At 36.1% G+C, this 18,883-nt stretch overlaps 1 protein-coding gene across 1 annotated transcript in view; it reads right to left on the reverse strand.

The window, feature by feature from the left end:
* Nucleotides 1–19: 19 nt before the first annotated feature.
* The window catches only part of MEI4 (meiotic double-stranded break formation protein 4), a 112,827-nt gene continuing 93,963 nt past the window's right edge, over nucleotides 20–18,883 (reverse strand). The window contains exons 5-6 of the mRNA XM_072036253.1: nucleotides 13,390–13,534; nucleotides 20–6,247 (exon numbers count right to left, since the gene is read on the reverse strand). Of these exons, the coding sequence (XP_071892354.1) occupies nucleotides 13,391–13,534 (144 nt within the window). The 3' untranslated portion in view covers nucleotides 20–6,247; nucleotide 13,390. The remainder of the gene's footprint in view (nucleotides 6,248–13,389; nucleotides 13,535–18,883) is intronic.

Genomic DNA, 18,883 nt, shown 5'->3' on the forward strand with positions numbered 1-18,883 from the left:
AGGGAAGGAAAAGGGAAAGACAACATGTCTCAGTGACAATTCTTCATATGGCTGGTTTGAACTAGACTGTCCTTGGATGCTCTCTGCCATGTGTAAGGCCAATAATCCTTACATCTCCCTCATCATTGCTTCATTCCTCTTCATGTTAGAACATTAAATATTTGTATAAGGCTCATGTTTTTCAAGTCCTGTTAGTTGATTTTTAGTCCACAGTAGCCTTTATAATCTGTATAAACTCTGTGTGCAAGGAAGTTTTAGCAGCCCTGATAATACCTGCACAAGCAGGAAGTGGGGTATATCTGCTGCTACACAGCATACACTCACCTTTTTCAATACAAACAGACAATCAGAACTATCTGCACTCGGTGCCATAGCTCTTTTGTTGAATTTTGAAGACAAACACTTCCAAACAAGGCATTTCAATATTACATTGATTGCTTCATTTAAAAGGACACTGAATTGGCTCCTCACCTGGCACAGGTCATAGTGCCATCTGGTCCATGGATAACAAGCCCTAGAATATGGTGTACTAATCTCTGTAACAATATAAGCAGACAGTGCACATGTGCATATAAAATGTACAACATTTTCTAATGTACAGATTTTAATAAGCCATATTCTTTTTTACTGGCTCACTTTAGTTGAAAACCCTAATGATGAGAAAGCACTTCTAATACTTTTGTGTAAGTCTATAACAGAGGCTGTCATTCAATATTAAAAAATAAAAAAAAAATAATAAAAAAATCTCGCTGATATTTTATCATCTTTTCCCTCTTGATAATACATATGTTAGCTTATTGGAAAGATGAGATTCAAGGTAAAAAGCAATGTATAGCTCTGCTTCCCAGAAATTCCCACTTCTAACAATGTGTCTCCTTTTTTATTACATATTCTTTAATTCCTCCTTAAAAAGACTTTTAAGGATAATGAACCGCTGATATTATTCTAGCTTCATTACAATGTGTTGCTCAAAAATGCTGATTCAAGTATTATCGATTAAACTGTCAAAGACAGACTAAAGGCGGTGTTTGATCGCTTTAATCAAGGAAGTGACCTACCTATTTCAAAAACAAAGATTTATGTCCCAAAAACCTGAAGCATGTGCGTTTTTAATTAGCACTATGCAACACTTATACCAGTAGACACAACATGATCATTCTGATTTCATCTAGTAAATTAGTCTTTTTACTAGTGTCCACTCCTGCCATATAAATATTGACTTGCCTGTTAGTTCATCCAATTTGTTAGAGAAAAGGTCTTGTACAAAGAATATAATAATTTTTTTCTATCAACTCAGCTCTGCTAATGTGAATAGCTGATGAGAACTTATAATCAGTGCAGGCAGCATGGACTGTTTTTCATTTGCCCAGACTCATTGGAGCTGCATAGTGCAGGTGCTCTTTTAGTTACCCAGCTGTAGCTGGTACAAGATCATGGTGACATGATGAGGTGTTGCATGTATGCTATCAAAATTAACATTCACAGCTGGTATTCTTTCTATTCTTTCTCTCTCTTTTATTTTTTTTTTTAAATACACCATATGCCAATTAACATCTCATAAATTACCTTGTTACCACCAATTTGTACCTGCCATTTTGACTTAATCTTCTATGATACACCTTTTATTTTTTTCTTTAAGGAAAAAAGAAACACCTGTTATCTCCAGATTTCACTTTCAAGAAGATTTTAATTGTGTATTGCAAAATCTGTTGGCATGTTGCCTAAGCACAAAATCCAATATGTATCCAATGTACGTATCCAATCCATACACAAAATAAAAATAAAAAAGCTGTGCCTACAACACAATGTGCACAGTTCTGAAAACCCCACTCTTTTGCTATCTACCTGTAAAAACACTAGAAGGCAGGACTTTAAAACACATCCTTCTTCTCAACCCTTCTGGAAAGCCAGTTTTACACAACACCTTGCTCAGTGCTTTAGCTGTTTGGATATCACCCTGACATGCCAGACAGTTCTCACACAATGATTATTATGACTGTGTACCTAACTGTGTTTTGGATTCCTTTGTCAGGAACAAAATTCAAATTGCGGCGTTATTGTAGCTCAATATAGCACATCAATATTTAAGTTCTTTATTGATCTCTTCCTAATTTAGAGACATCTGGCTTAAAGGGAGCTGATTTTACTTTTGGTATAATGCTATTGGCTTCTACATACAGCAGATGTTTCATTTTACTCCAGTCATCTTCAAATTTTTCCTAAATAGCTATCTAATTCCTAGATCCTTTTGTCATATCATCTCAGATGTTGGTGAATGAAGAAACAGCTGTGATAGCTCTGTGCCTTTTTCATTAGCACCTACTCCACACACGTGCAGAAAATACCCTCTTTAACATGCAAGGCAAAAGATAATACAAATTACTAGTGCTGCTGAGGCTGCAGAAACTGTTAGCAATTAGCACACTAGAGAGCGGTGGTAAAACGGATTGGACAAATTAAAAATCTTGTGGGAAAACCTAGATTTCTGCTCTGTCCCAACTATTCTGCATGAAACTCAAAGAGAAGCAAAAGGAACCATCAAAAGCCACATTCAGTCAAGACAGAAGTTCTCTAGCATGGCAAGTTTGTCTGGCTTCTTGCAAGCTCTAGTGCAGAACAGCCGTCACACACGAGAAGGGCACCTTTTCAGCTCTTTAAAAAAATGTTAATGCTGGTTCAAGATAGTGTTCAAGCTGTGAGTCCTAAAGCAATGAAACAGAGAATCATAGAATGGCTTGGGTTGGAAGGGACCTTAAAGATGATCTAACTCCAACCACCCTGCCATAGGCAGGGATGCCACCCACTAGGTCAGGTTGGCCAAGGCCTCATCCAGCCTGGACCTGAACACCTCCAGGGATGGGGCATCCACAGCCTCTCTGGGCAACCTGCTTCAGTGCCTCACCACACTTACAATGAAGAATTTCCTCCTAATGTCTAGTCTAAATCTATCCTCTTTTAGTTTAAGACCATTCCTCCTTGTCCTATCATTATCTACCTGAGTAAAGAATCCTTCTCCTTTTTTTTTTTTTCTTTTTTTTTTATAATACCCCTTTAACATAACAGGCCATAACAGGCCACAATGAGGTGCCTCCAGCCTGAACATCTCTAGCTCTCTAAGCCTTTCTTCATAGCTGAGGTGCTCCAGCCCGCTGATCATCTTTGTGGCCCTCCTCTGGACCTGCTCCAACAGCCCCACATCCTTCTTGTGCTGGGGGCCCCAGGCCTGGATGCAGCACTCCATGTGGGGCCTCACGAGGGCAGAGCAGAGGGGGACAATCCCCTCCCTCCCCTGCTGGCCACTCCTCTGTTGATACAGCCCAGGATGCAGGTGGCCTTCTGGGCTGCAAGCACACACTGCTGGCTTATGTCAAGCTTTTTTGTCCACCAGCAGCCCCAAGTCCTTCTCTGCAGAGCTCCTCTCAATCAGTTCTTCTCCCAGTCTGTGATCGTGTCTGGGATTGCCCTGACCCAGGTGCAACACCTTGCACTTGGACTTGCTGAACCTCATGCAGTTCATGTGGGCCCACTTCTCCAGCCCGCCCAGGTCCCTTTGGATGGCATCCCTTCCTTCTGTTGTATCAACTGCACCACTCAGCTTGGTGTCACCTGCAAACTTGCTGAGGGTGCACTCAAATGAAAATGTCTTGAAGGCTGGGCTCCCAGATCATCTGCACAACTTCCCTGTGAGGATAGTTTTATGCAGCTCTGCAGTCCTCTAACTCTTAGTGACTCCACAATCCGCTTGCTTCAATTTAAAAAATTTTCTCCTTGTTCTGCATATGGGATCTACCTATCTAAATCTAGGCCCAGAGTGTCTAGATTGCTTATTTTGAGTGCCTAGAACTTACAGAAATAAAAAATGTATTAATTTTATCTTGTAATAACTTATTCTCAGAAAAAGTGGTCAGGATGGGTTGCCCAGGGAGGTGGTGGAGTGTCCCTGGGGGTGTTCAAGGAAAGGTTGGACCTGGTGCTTAGGGACATGGTTTAGTGGGTGACATTGGTGGTAGGGGGATGGTTAGACCAGATGATCTTGGAGGTCTTTTCTAACCTTTCTATGATTCTATGATTCTACTCAGTTGTTTCTCCTCCCCACAGAGCTTTGCTCTTCTTTGTGCATCTCAGCTGGGTAAGTCAGACTCAGGGTACTGTTATTTTTTTCTGCTGAACATCTTGGTAAGGCGCTGAATCTCAGACCTTGACTTTGTTCCTTGGGCCCAATTATTAGGAAAAGCTTACAAGGTTTTCATAGTTAACAAATGTTTTTCCTTCATATCATTTTTACGGTAATGAAGCCTATCCCCATCCTTGAAACCTTAATGCAATTCATCCTTGCATTTCCAGTGTCTGCTTTAACTGTCTCCTTAAAAACTTTCAGACTTAAAGTCCTTTTCATCTTGGCTGTTGCTCATCCTCTCTTAAAACCTTCCCAGTAAGTACACTGCATGTCAAGTGGGGTGTATTTGCTAATCTGGAAGCTGCACCTTATCAGTCACTTTCCTTAGCTTTTGTGGTATTTTTAAATCAAATTAAAACTATTCCTCCTTCTCTTAAGGATCCCCAGTAGACTCTCTGACCTCTTTTGTACAGTCTCCTCCATGCTCATTCAACACCTCTCATCTTGCCCTCCTCCCATCTGCTCTATTTGTACCACGCTGTATTATCCCAAAGATTTTCTCCCTATCTAAACCTCTGGTTTATAATAAAAACTTGCTTTACAATTTAGCCTTTGACACTGAAACGCATTTTACTTTCTCCTTCTCTCTCATCATGCAAGTCCCTTTCACTAGTTTGCTCCTGGAAGTTTCCAAAGCTAACTCTGAAGATGTTAAATTTTACCCTGCTATTCTGCTCTTTGTCATACCTATGCTCTGCCATGCAGAACTTTTCTGATGGTGTAAGACTCCTATGAGAAACCCTAATGTATGTTGCTGTATGCATACAACACAAGGGCATGATATAAATATTCCCATAACAAAATGAGAAACACTTTTTTTTCTATTGCTCAGATAATTTTGTCTTACTTTCTTTTCCTCATTAGCCTGGGTGAAAATCATAACATAGGATAGCAAATCCTTCTCCTACAGTCACCAGAATGAGGTGAATGATATAAATCATTCCATCATGCTGGAACAGGAGACATTTACATAGTATACTTGCACAAATTTCATATACTTCTGAAGAAAAAAATGCTATAATGTTTTCAGACCAGGTAAAATGTGTTTCTCTGCAGCAACCCTTCAATTTTACAGAAATGAAATCTCTGTTTACTTTATTAAACTTCCATGATATATAATACTGGTGTGCTCAGTATTATTCTAAAACTCACCAAAGAGCCAATGCAAAAGTCCATTGGGTCCTGTGTTTATTTCTTAATCCACTACCCCCTTTGTTGAGAGTTTTAGTGGGAGTTTGGAATACACAATAAACATAAACTGGGTCTTTAACAGTACAGTGATTTTACACCTTAAAAATCAGACAGTAAACGTAATTAAGTAAGGTTTTGTGCATGTATTTCACTGTAACTTGAATGCATGCTTCCTTATCAAATCTCAGAGTTTTCATTACCACATAGGGCAATATTTCTGTCATTAAACTATTGCTTTTTTATGATTTAGAATACAAAATAAGTATCATTTATATATTTATTGACTTCTGTGCAGTGTGCAGATGCAATTAGGATAAAAAGCAGTGAAAATGTTATGCCAGGAAACTGAGTTGTAAAATAATCCTGTTGGGGAAAGTATTCTGTTTTTTAAATCTACATTTTAAAAGAACAAATATACTTTAGTAACAACTTTAAAAATATATTTTTTATGTTGTGGGACAGGGAAGTTTTTGTTTGTTTGTCTGTTTATTGTACTTTGTTTTAAGAAAAAAAAAAAAGAGAAAAAAAAAGTAGGAATTGAGAGAGACAATTACTTACCAATTGCTTTGCCTCTGTGAAATTTTTACCTGCTTTCTGTCTCTGGTGTCAACTCACTGCCATGTCACGCAGTGACGAATTTCCCCAGCTCAGAGAAGCATTGGTCTCATCTGAGCCACTTATAACTCAACTACTTTAGGCAACAACCTGCAGAAGCAGAAGCTCACTCTCATGGTTTGCTGCAGTTTCTGGTGCTTGAAGAGGAGTTTGCAGTCAGATCCAAGAAGTCCACTGCCTTTTGGGGAACCTTTGGTGTTCCTCCAAATCTGCTGCAGCACTACTTTCTCCACTAGTATCAAAATCATCCCACCTCTTGAATTTCTGAAACACAATTTCCATAGAGGAATTGAAGGTGATAGAAAAACAGAAAAGGAGATATGTGCAGTCACAATGTCCCTAAGTGACAGACAAAACATAGGCTTATCTAAATGTCAGTATTCAAAACTTGAGAATGCAGGTATCCTATGCATATGACCAGTGGAAGACCGAGATTATTGAAGTAGGGCGTCAATAACTATGAAGTTTTAAAGAATCTTACTAGAAGTTTTGAAACAAAGATATAATGCTTATTTGCTAAATATTTCCTTTGTAAGACTGATCATATTTTATCTTAACCTTTTTTATCATTTGTCTTACATGTATATCAGAAAGGCAAACTGATGCAATTCCCTGTGATAAGGTACAAATATTAAAAGAAATTAAATCAATAAATGAGTTTTACTATTGAAAATCTATTCTTAATGGAAATCATGAAGTACATGGATTGTTTTTCAAATATAGCACACTGTTGAAATTTAACAAAGGGAGAAATATGTAGGAGTGTTGCTGAGATTCTGCATTGCATGGAAAGATATACATATATTTTTAAACTTTCCCTCTGCTCCCGTGGCATTCAAGCTATTTACTCAACAGTAAAGCAGTTTTCCAGGGAACAACTTGTACTAGGTACACACTTATTATAATCGTGCAGATTGTATTGTCATTAGTTGCAAATTCATTTCTGAAGTAATAAAACCTATTAAGCTATTCCTCAGTTATGAGCCTGCCAAATCCTGAACTCCTGGGTTACTGCAATTTAAACACATCAGTCACCAAAGCTCTGTGGCTTTTGCAGGGGACATGAATAAAAGCTTTATCAATATTTTTGTTTTGCAATGTTTCCTAATGTTCACATTTACACAAAGTGTAATTTAAGGGTTTTGTGCTTTTGTCTCTAATTTCAATTCATTCACCAAGAGAATGGTTTCCTTGTAAAATACTAAAACCAATTTGGCAATCGTTTTAAAGCATTTCATGCGTAACTTTGTACAGAACAATTAAAAGAGACTATTTGTTCTACTACAAAACATTTTTTACTATAGAAAGAAGGCAAATTGGTTAAGCTTTTGTGATTTCTGCCATTAAAGTTGTTCCTATCAAAGTCTGCTAAATAAAATATGTCAGTCTTGCAATGAGAATGAGTTTTGCTCCACTAATCACAACACATCCCAGGTGGCACAAGCTGAAAATGTTCAAACCCCAAAATTACCCAAACCTTTTGAAGATTATTATTTTCCCTAGGTTTACAGCATAAAAGATTAAGAAGAAAGATGTTATTGATAAGTGTATTTTCTAAGACTAGGAACAAAAAGGTCTTTGAGCGAAAAAGTTTTCTTACTTCAGACTGATTTTTTTGAACATATTTCAATGTTATCAAGAAAAATGCCAACTTTTTAACCAATGCAGGGTCTGTTTACCAGCAATGACAAAAAGGGAGACTTAGAATTTAGAAATAAATATATGGATTGATTACCACTTCTATATTAATAATCTTTAAAAGTTGCATTTTGATCCTATCTTTAAATGTAGATATTAATTTGGGGATCTGAAGTAAAAACTTCAAATTATTTTTGTTTTGTGGGTTAATACCACCTAAAATTATTTCAAACCCAGCCTAGTTAGAATTAATGTATGCAATTTTAATATAGCTGAAACCATAAAATCTATTGCAAGCTTTTGAAGCAATATTATACGTATATCTATCTGTTATTCCAAATCCCTCAACTATTACACTATTAGGGAAACACTGTTTCCAGGGAGCACTTGATTATTGCCTTCATGTAAATTGCTATACTTATTCTTATGGAATACCCTGGACTTCTTTCTTTCCAAGGGGATGATTTTTAGTCTCAGTCTTCTGAAGGTCTTTGTATTTAATTATATGGGCATTTGTGCTCTTTACTATTACTATTGTTTTTATGTTTTGTACTTTAAGAGAGTGCCAAACGCATTTAGATATTGGTTTGTTTGTTTTTAAGGCAAGCTCTCGTATACTTCTCTCACTCTTAAAACTGGCCCTCGAGGAGCAGTAATGCTGCATTCCCACTGTATGCACACCTCACTGACTGCTAGTGAGAAAGGGATGCTTCTTCTTCATGTCATTGGCCAGAGATCTGCTTAAAATATGTCATCACCAGTCACCATGTTCAGAGAAGACAAGACGTGTTTCTCATTTCTTATTTCACACATGCATGCCCTTCTATAACAGGTTTACAACCCACCAAATGAAACTCCTAAAGAAAGTCCTAGTACTTTAAATTCCCATGTTTTTTCATAAATACGTTGGAGCACGATTGAAGTACTAACAAGAAAATATGAGGGCTGCAAAAGACCATGTAACTGATAGAAAAGTAAAGGATCAAAGCATTAAAATTAAAAACACATTAAAATAAAAATGATCAAAACACATTAAAATAAAAATAAAATTGTATCTCATAACAGAATGTTATTGTGTGTATAATTTCATGGAAATCCTATTTAATTACATCGCATTCTTATGCATTCAGTAAATCCACCATGGAAAGGCAATAAATCAGAACATTTCACTATGAATGCTTCCTATAAACTTGTCATATGAAGTCAGGAATTATATGTCTTGAGAACATCATGGAATTGTCTCCAATGTTCTGTATGTTTTTTGTTTTTTTTTTTCCTTAGAAAAAAATATACATATAGTTCAGGGTTTCTCTAAAAATATAAACTTTATAAACAACTTTTAAAAAACATGTCTACTGACAGTTGCACCTTCCAATCAGCACTGTTATAGAAGGGTGACTAGGAACAGCATTATTTTATTTATTTATTTATTTTTTAAATCAAATATAGCAAATGAAGCATGGCTATGTTCAACCTAAATAAGCCATCAGCAGTTGGGTAAAGGAAAATTATAGCAGTTTAGACTAAAAGGACAGAGGAGGATTTCTAATCTTATTTAAGAATATCAGTATTTAATTAAATAAAGGCATACAATGATGAAAATAGTGGAAAGACACAAAGTGGGGAAACATTATCATAACAGAGTGATGTATCAAAATGAGCAGAACAGAGGAGAAAATAATGTCACCCACTAAACCATGTCCCTAATGAAAATAATGTTAAAAATGCAGCTAACCAGCTGAAAACCACAAAGGAGTAAGTTAAAGGAGTTGAATCCATCATAGGATAAATAAACCATTAGTGAGATGCTGCAGCAAACGTACTAGGTAAAGTGTTGCTAACAGAATAGAGCAATATTAATCACCAGGAAGTAATCTGGAGGAACCAAATTTCTAGTCCTGTGTACATATCAGAAAATGTATGCTCAAGAAACATGAACTCCAGTGAAATAAAATAAAGGCTGTTAGAGGGACAGAAGGAAAGAGAGGTTTTCTGCAAGAGCTGTGTCTGTTTTGTAGGCTTACATCAAAGTATCAATAAAAGCACTTGGATCAAAGGGCAGTGACACGTTCTACTGGTCATTAGCTCTGTTGAATGAATTGCTCTAAAATGATCCTCTGAGAAAGCCCTGTTTCTGGCGCACTGAGTGTTTTGTGCTGCTTAAAACAAGACACAGGACTGCTCAGAGGCTCAAGATGGTATTTAGACAGGTTGAACTGAGGACATTCATAGGTGATGGCTTTCATTCTAAATTTGGAAGACAGTCCAAATATTGAGTGTCTTATTTTCATAGCTTCCTTAGGAGACCTCTTGTTGTCCCATACTACTTATAGGGCACTGACTGACACCCTGACTAACACTATGAGCCATGCTCTGTCTGGTCCACATTATACCACTGACTATCATCCCCTCAAAACACATTACTTTTTCACATTTGCCTTTCACTCTTAACTGTCTTTCTAGTAGATTTTAGGCAGCCAAAAGTAGCAATTCAGAAGAATAACTTCAGCTACAGTTATTTGCTAAGTTATTCACAATTTTGGTGTTAATGATGTAATTTGAGAGACTTTCTCTGCAAAGAACAGAAATTCTTTTTGCTGTGTATGGATTTTGAGTTGAAGGAATAAGTGAATACAAATATAAAAAGGACTAGGGCTAAATTACTGTCAACTTTTCAGTTTCTTAAAAAAAAACCACAATGAATACATCAAATCAAAAACTGAATCAAGCAACCAATGAATCAAAGATAATTTTCTCCCGATATTTGAAATTATCAAGTCACTGAATTAGTAGAGAATAAATCATAAAACTCACGTTGAAAACAATATCATTTGTTTGTTTTCCACTCATGCATATAGACTGATGGAAGATGTATTATATCTATTACTTCCAAATCCACAAAAAATGAAAACCCATTTATCCATTACCGTCTTGCCCAATAACTAATGCCCAGTCTGCCACTGGGCCTTGAATTAACAGCTGAAAAACCTGAATGTGCATTCTTGATTTAGCTCTTTGATTCAGGGAGTTCACCTAAAAGGCAGTGCAATAAATTTTGCTAATTGTTGAGAAATAATGAGATTAACTAACTTTCCCTGAATTCAAATCCTAAAATCTAATGATTGTTAAAATGAGTTTTTCCTCATGTTTCTCTCACAGAAATTAAACATTACTTAGGAACAGATAAGGCAAGTATTGAAAAATTAATAGTAACAGCTCCAGCAGCATATTTCAACTTCTTTATAGAAAGGACTAAATTTGAAAATAAAAGAGGGAGGAGGAAGCCTGAAACAAGTAGATGTTTGAGGTCTAAGAGCCCATTTGAGCAGTGCTGTTTTGGTGGGGATTTTCAGGTCCATCAGTTAGGGACAGATGAGGAGAAGACTGAGGCCAAGACAGGAGAGGAGGCAGAATAAGCAGTGAACACAGGAGCTGCATGGTCAACAATAAGCCAAGGACAAGTAAATGAGAAAAGAAGGAACCAGACTCAAGAACAAGAAAGTACTCAGAGGCTGAGATGAAGACTGGACAACTTCCTACCAGTCTACATGTGGCCAGGAAAGGCTTAAACTTAAAAATAGAGATGGCTGCTGGAGCAGGACATAAGAATAAACTGTCAAAAACAATATCAGACAGACATAGATGTGGGAAGTAAATTTTCTGAGAAATTTATGGAGATTATTGCTTAAGAATTAGCACTGCAGAAGACCTAATTCAAATAATATTCCATCAGTCTATCAAAAGTATTACTTCCTTAAATCAGACTCAAAAAGTACATTACCAGTTGTGCAGTTTTGTGGAGATGCATGTGCCTTTGACCCCACTGCACTGATACTCGTTGAAGAGCAATTCAGATTTTAATTTTACAGTTTTTGTAAGAAAGAACACAGTAGTCCATGTGAATGTGAACGTGCTGAATAGCATTTTTTGTTACATCTTTGAGTCATTGCCACCCGCCTCAAAAAAAACCCAGAAAGTACAGGCCCAAACTATCCAGTGCTTATAAGTTGCCCAAAGCATTGAGGTATTATGATGCTTGATAAATTGCATTTGAGTGAAGGTAGCAGTTTGATATCTGTCAGTAATGGAAACACTACTGACCTTTAGTAGTATAATTACTACCTATAGCTACTACCTATTGATAGGGGCAGAGCTTTCGTTGAAATCCAGTGAGTGCTGAGGATAATGCCCATCATTGTGGTCTCATAGTGGACCTTTGCACAACTCATTTATCTATCTTAAGAGTTTCTAGCAGGAGATAATCACATATTTAGGTTTCCTAGTTACCAGCAGAAATAACGTTGGAGACTGCTTCCTGAAGAGAAACGCAAAGCTCCTTTGAAAGTGTTAAAGAATTATTCCAATCTGGGATATGAAGTGCTGGGTAGAACACAGGTAGACTAGTCCTCTGAATTAGATATATCTCAAAAACCACAGGTATATAATCTCTGTCTTTGCAGATTATCATACACAGAAGTCAAATCTTTTTTTACTTTCCTAGTGATGTTATCAAAACTAGAAAAAATACTTAAACAGTTTAAACAGATGCAATGTTGACATTGTCAGGAGCTTGAAAAAATGTCTCTCCCTTATCTCTATAAAAGATCCCCAGAAAGGAGAAGTCTGTGAGACAGCAAAGGCAAAGCATTCGTAATGCAGCCTCAGGCCAGAGGTTCATGAATTGATGGGAGCATGTAGAAAAGTCTTTGCTACCAGGCTACCCAGAGAAACAGAGGGGACCAGGACTTCCTGGTGCAAGGTCACTAAGGGAATGATCTCTCAGGGGCTTCAAAGACCTGGGATCAGAGAACTTTGCTAGTGTCCAAAGGCATGACACATTCCAGACAAGGAGCTGAATGAAAAGCTTCCAGTCTCTAGCACGACTCAGGACAACTCCAGCACCTGCTTGTGCTGTAATTTTTGGCAATGTAGACATCTAATGTGGTCACTATGTTCAGCCAATTGATAGACAGTCATTGGTGGTTGAAAATAACATGGAAAAAGAAAAGAAAAAAAGTGAAGAAAATAATCAATCAAATTTTTCTGGCCAAAGAAAACAAGTGATAAAAGGGAAGCTATACTGACAACAGCAGAACAGATAAATTATTGTTTTTATCTCGAGACAATGGTGAGAAAATGAGGTGATAACCATCATAGGTTTTTGTATGATGTTCCTCCACAGAGCATCAAAAGCAGGGAAATAACCCACAAATATTGCAAATGCGGCAAGCCTTTAGTCTGGAATCAGTTGTCATATGCATATCCAGAAATTCAAAATGTGTGGGTGTTTCATCCTGAAGAACCTAAAATTCTGCTTTGCATGGTTTTAATACCAGAAAACTCCATGAATTTTTGAGTCTTAACATGGATTGATCCATCACAGCTGTCCTCTGGACATTACGTCCTAAAATCAGAGCATTTTTAAGTTTAAAAATCTGCAAAAATAAGCTACTTTATTATTCTGGTAGCTGCTGTTATAACTATTTTTCCAACTCTGGCTTACTGCTGTGTTACATTTAATTTAGAGTCAGAATTATTTATGGCAGAAACTTATCTTTTTATTATTCTATAAATTCTATGATCTCCTGTAGTGCAGTCTAGTAAAAGATGCTGATACAATTGAGGAGAATGAAAAGGAATTTTGAATACTTCTTGTATTCAATACTTCTTATGTAGAAGTATTACTCAATATATTAATATCTAACAATTTATTTTTTCCTCTTCTACTTCTGTCTGCAGAGGTTAAAGCAGTAAGTGAACTACCTTACCTCAGAAAGTAAGCAATATCAGCCCTAATAGTAGACTTCTCAGTTGAAGCCCGAAATAAGAAATTTCACCTTCACTGCGGATGCTTGGGAATCCAGCACGCTGTTGTAGAAATGAATGACTTCTATTTCTCTCCAGGAGCATTGGCTGGGGAAAGATAAATAAATAAAATTTTTAAAAGGGATAAATTCTACCACTTTTAAACAGCCTACCAAGGAAACAGAGAAGCTTTCTCTCCTTTCCTTTAAGCAGAGAAACCTTTTTTTCCTTCTTTCTTCCTTCCTTCCTTCACTTCTTCCCAAAAACATGAGAATGCTTTACATGAACAAGTGATTTGGACACTTTCTCTTAGCTGAACAGACCTCATTCTCACTCAATTTTTAACTATTCCCACACAAATGGTTTAAATAGAATGAACACCTTAAACTAATTTGAGTCTGAGTCGTTTTTTTTTGTTTGTTTGTTTATTTGTTTTTCAGCTGAAAGTTCAAGTTTCTGACACAGAACAAAGCATGACTTAGTTCTGTCTGTATTTTCAATCAATTATTTTTCAGCGGTGGTTCACCTAGAAGACGCACAATCTGACAACTCTGTTCTTCCATGCTGATTCATGCAGGTAGCCTTGTGAATGTCAAAGTGTTACACAGAAATTCAAAATACAATTTTACTTATGTTATATATTTGAAAGCTGCTACTATGACTCCCTTAAGTCTCTACTTCCTTCAACACCACCCTACACCTGTCTGCTATCGTTCCTCCTCCTTCTTGAGGCCTTATCACTACTAGGATATAGAGAAGAATGATTTCAAGGTTTTGAAATTTATGAAATTTGAAATGGTTTTTAACATTCTTACATTTAGAGTGTGATGTTTAGCAACTGTGCAACAGTATAGTATTATCTTCAGCTTATGTTACTTTAAGTGTACTTACATTCCACAGTTACAAGGCTTAAGTGTACATTTTTATACAAGGATTACTCTTGAATTAGGGTAGAATTACTCATGCATATAGGCTTAAAATTATGCATGTATTTGTATCCCTTATTCAGGCAGTTCCCTGATGCATCTGTCAAAACATAACTTCACTTAAGCCATAAAATATATAAGAAATGCCATTCCCTTGTGACAGTTGATCATGAGAACTATCCACAGTTCAGAAGGATCTAAAAGGTCTGCAAGAATATTGATCCCATTCCCACCCAGTGCTGGAAAGATACTGATAAACTGCAGTGAGTTGTGGAAGATGGACAGTGCTGGAGCACCCACCCTGTGAAGAGAGGCTTGTTCAGCCTGGAAAAGAGGTGGCTTCTGGGGGACTTAACAGCATCTCCCAGTGCCCATAGGGAGGTTCCCAAGGAGTCAGAGCCAGGCTTTTCACAGTGATGCATGAAAGGAAGATGAGACACCAGGCATAAGACTAAGTAAGGAGAAACTTTTCTAGAACCAGTTGCCCAAAAAGGGCAAAAAAGTTCTCCTTCCAGTCTCCATCCTTCAGAGTTTCCAAAACTTGACCAAATAAATCACTAAGAAACTTGATTTTCCAGCCGATCCTGTTTCAAGTAGGGGATTGGACTACATCTTTTCAAATCCTTTCCAGCCTGATTTTTCCTATAAACCTAAGAGCCATACAGAAACCTTTTGGAGATTCATTAAAAATCTGAAAGAACAGGAAAATGTCACAACATAGTATTGAACACACAAGTTCAGCACATATTGCTTTTTTATTTAAATATAGCCTGCTATATTTCATTATTTATGCATGAATTTGCATTGGAAACTGTCAGCCAACTATATGGGCTTCGATAGCTCTGCTGAGCTCTTACTCTTATTCCAGGGAAGACTAGAAAAACAAAAGCTGAGCACACAAAAAATCTCCACTCATAAAGAATCTTTGGACATCTTATTTGTCCCTTAATCTGCCCTTTATTGCTTGCAAGTTGCATTTTTCTTTACATTTAACAAGCTCTACTTGCAAGGGTAAACAAGTTTCCTCCTAATGATGTTCTGATGGAAGAAACATAATTACACACCATAAAATCTTAGTAGCTATTTTAATTGCTCCACAAATTATCTGTAAGTGCTGTGCTTGATTTATAGTAGCAAACAGCTCCTCCTCCCTCCCCAACAGCCAAATAGAGTTCACTGGGAACATTCAAGGGAACATACTTTTTTTAGGGGGGAAAAATATCCACCTGTTAAAGGCATGTCTTTTTACAGGAAAGACATAATTAAGAAAATAAATTTTACTTGGAAAGGTTTCTTAGATTCAGTAAAAAATTTAATCAGATTTAAAATACCGGATTAATCAGATCTTAATCATCATAAGAATACCGGAGTTGTGACAGACGGAATGATAGCAAATTGGTAAGCTAAGGCATACAGCATGATAAAAACAGGTTCAATCTCTTGTTTTAACCATGTTGCAGCAGAGTCAGAAGCGTATATTTAGATCTAGGCAAGAGATTTATCCTGGTTCAAGCTTTAACTTTTCTACTGCACTGGAAGAGACTGCAATGTAAAAGACTTATGTAACTAATAATAATAAATCACTAAATTAAATTGTTTCCTGGCTAGTCCTATATTTAAATAATATTTAGGCAGCTGTGAAACAAGTAAACCCATATGCTTGCATAATCATAGCAATTTCCACACCCCTCATCTCCTCAGCATTTTACAACCATAAATGAAGTGGTAACTTTGATACAGAAGAGCATCATTTTTAGACAGACTGTTGCTGAAGGAAGAAATATGATAAGATCGGCATTTTAGAAAGTGAAAGCTGTTTGTCTACAACAAAGCACTACACTAATTAGCCCATAATTTATTGAGTAGGAAATAGAAATCATTGAGGCATTAGAAAAGGCTTCTAGGAAAAGACAAACTTTGTAGCTGTTCCATCAGAGGATTATATTCCAATATAATTACAGTTTATTTATTCAAAGAGTTGTATATTAACGTGCTCCAACTCATTAATGAATAACATTTGTTTCTACAGAATTCAATGTTGACATTTCTCTAAACAACTTTGAGCTGTACTTAATGGAATCCAATCTGCTGAATGAAATCCTGAAATATTAGGACTTTACTGAGCCACTTGTAGTCTAAAGCTTTCTTGAATACAATTTTGCCCTATATTTAAGTTGCAGATTTTTTTTTTTTTTATCAGACAAATTGACTGTAATATAAACAACACCTAGAGGGTTTAAGTTGCAAAAATATACAAAAGCTAAGACTAAAGAAACCATTTAATGTGATAATGTACATATGGAAGTCTAGTAGTTCAAGTAAGCAATTCAATTTCTATTTTTCTTTTCTCTCTCTTTTCTTTTTTTTTTTTTTTTGAGTATTAGCTCAGACAAAACAGTTAAATTCAATTTTTAATGCAAAACAAAACTGAAGAAGGGAAGATTTAAGTGGAAAATTAAAAAAATAATTTTGTTCTTTTCTCTTTACATCTCCTGATACTTGTTTTTGTCATTTGCCAGAAATTAAGTTAAAGTCAAGAGCAGCTTTTGATATGTTTTCCCTGAGTAGGAAGTAGTGAATGACATCTGAGAAGATGCATTTTCCTTTGTTTATTTGTTCATATATAGAGAGAGATATACACACACACACATACAAACTTTGTAACTTTTTGACAGATGGCCTTTGCTGCTCTGTGCCACACACCTCACTGTTCAGGGATTCATGTAGTTTCAAACTGGAGGCACTACAGAAAAAATTACAGCACATTTCAAGCAGAACTGAACAACAGCTGCATTTAAGATTTAAAATGAAGATAAAGTAACAATTCAAATAATAAAATTTTCACTTAATATGGCATATCAATAGTGAAGTCTGCAAAATTTATATACCACTACCAAATTACGGCATGTAAAAGTAAGAAATAATTCTAAAATATGAATAAACCATAAATAACATATATGTAAGCTCTATATGTGTAAACATATAACTATATTTATTCAAATAGAAATAAATACAAAATATAAAGGTGAAATTCTGAGATAAGATTCAGAAAAGAAATATGAAACTGTAAATTTGCAGATGTTGTATTTCATGCAAAATAAGTATAATCAGAATTTCATTACAATTCTGAATTAAATAAAAATTTATTATGTCAGTACTTTCATTATGCTCTATATTCACCTTATACTTTCCATATTTTCCTTGAAATGATTCACATACTAAATTCATGTGTTCATACTTCTTGTCTTTATAAGTTACAGACCTTCTGTGCTAGTGGGGGATTCGCCCTAGTCTTCTGATCAACCTGAAGCTCCCAGGATGTAAAAGTTGGTACTGAGTAAAAATGGCTTTTTTTTTTTTAATTAAACTGTAAGTTTCAAAATCTATTTCCAAATATTAAGTCATGTAACTAGTGTTTTCTGACAAAAACAAAGCAAAATATCTTATGAAAAGAACATATGAAAAATTGAGAACCAATGACAGTTGGAGAACCAGTGAAGTTGTAATAAAAATAACTAATAGCCTAATTACAAGAAACATAAATTCATAACCCCAATGTATCAACCTTACTCTCAAATGTAAAACAAAATTCCTTCTCCTAACTTAATCTATCAATGCTGTAAAAGATAAAGTTTAAAGTGCTGTGAACAGAAATCTCCACTAACATACAATTCAGTTTTAACACAGTCACTAATCAGCTTATGAAGGCTAAAGAAGTCAATATTACGTGCCACTACTTACTCTGATTGTATTATGTTAATATGGTTTCTGATTTTTTTCACACTATTCAGTGAATCCATCCTTATTGTCACTGTTTTTCTTCTGCAGTATTCCAGCTACAGCCACTTCAGGAAAAAGTCTTCACTTAGAAGTAGATATTTGCTATTGCACTTTTAAAAATTATCACAGATTTTTGTAAAAGTTTCTTTTTCACAGAGTATATTTGGAGGCTGTATTTCAACTAACGTTGTCCTTTTGAAGGTCAAAACAAGATTCTCTTATTTTTCTGAGTGATTTCCATTCCCCTGAGTCTTAATTCTTTTACTGTCAGCTGCTCCCACCTACAGTTACTATTTCCTTTAGGATGATAAACACCAGAGTTGATGTAAGGATAAGATCAGTGGAGCTATCAAAGATTTAAACCAGTTCTGGAGATGGAATCTGAATAAATAACAGGACTTTTAGCTTTGATCTTCCCCTTTCCAAGCCCAACTCATTTTCCTCCATCTCAGGGACCTTATACTGACTATCATTCCAATTTCCCCTTGGAAGCTTCCCCTGGGCTCACACTTGCCACAAGCTGAGTGAATTAAAACTGCCCAAAGAAGCATTGACAAACAGAAATGTCCAATGATAGTGAATTGACTGCAGGCAGTTATCCTGGGGTGTATTGCAGAATATGGTGTAAAGACTGACTTTGGCTGATGCTGTTGTAAGTAATGTTCAAGAAGGAGTAAGGATTGCATTAGTGACCCTCTGAAACGTAAGCAGAGTATATAGAGAGAACTTACAAATCACAAATGAGGCAAAG

Source organism: Anas platyrhynchos, chromosome 3 (genome assembly GCF_047663525.1).
Source record: "Anas platyrhynchos isolate ZD024472 breed Pekin duck chromosome 3, IASCAAS_PekinDuck_T2T, whole genome shotgun sequence".
In the NCBI taxonomy this organism is placed as follows: domain Eukaryota; kingdom Metazoa; phylum Chordata; class Aves; order Anseriformes; family Anatidae; genus Anas; species Anas platyrhynchos.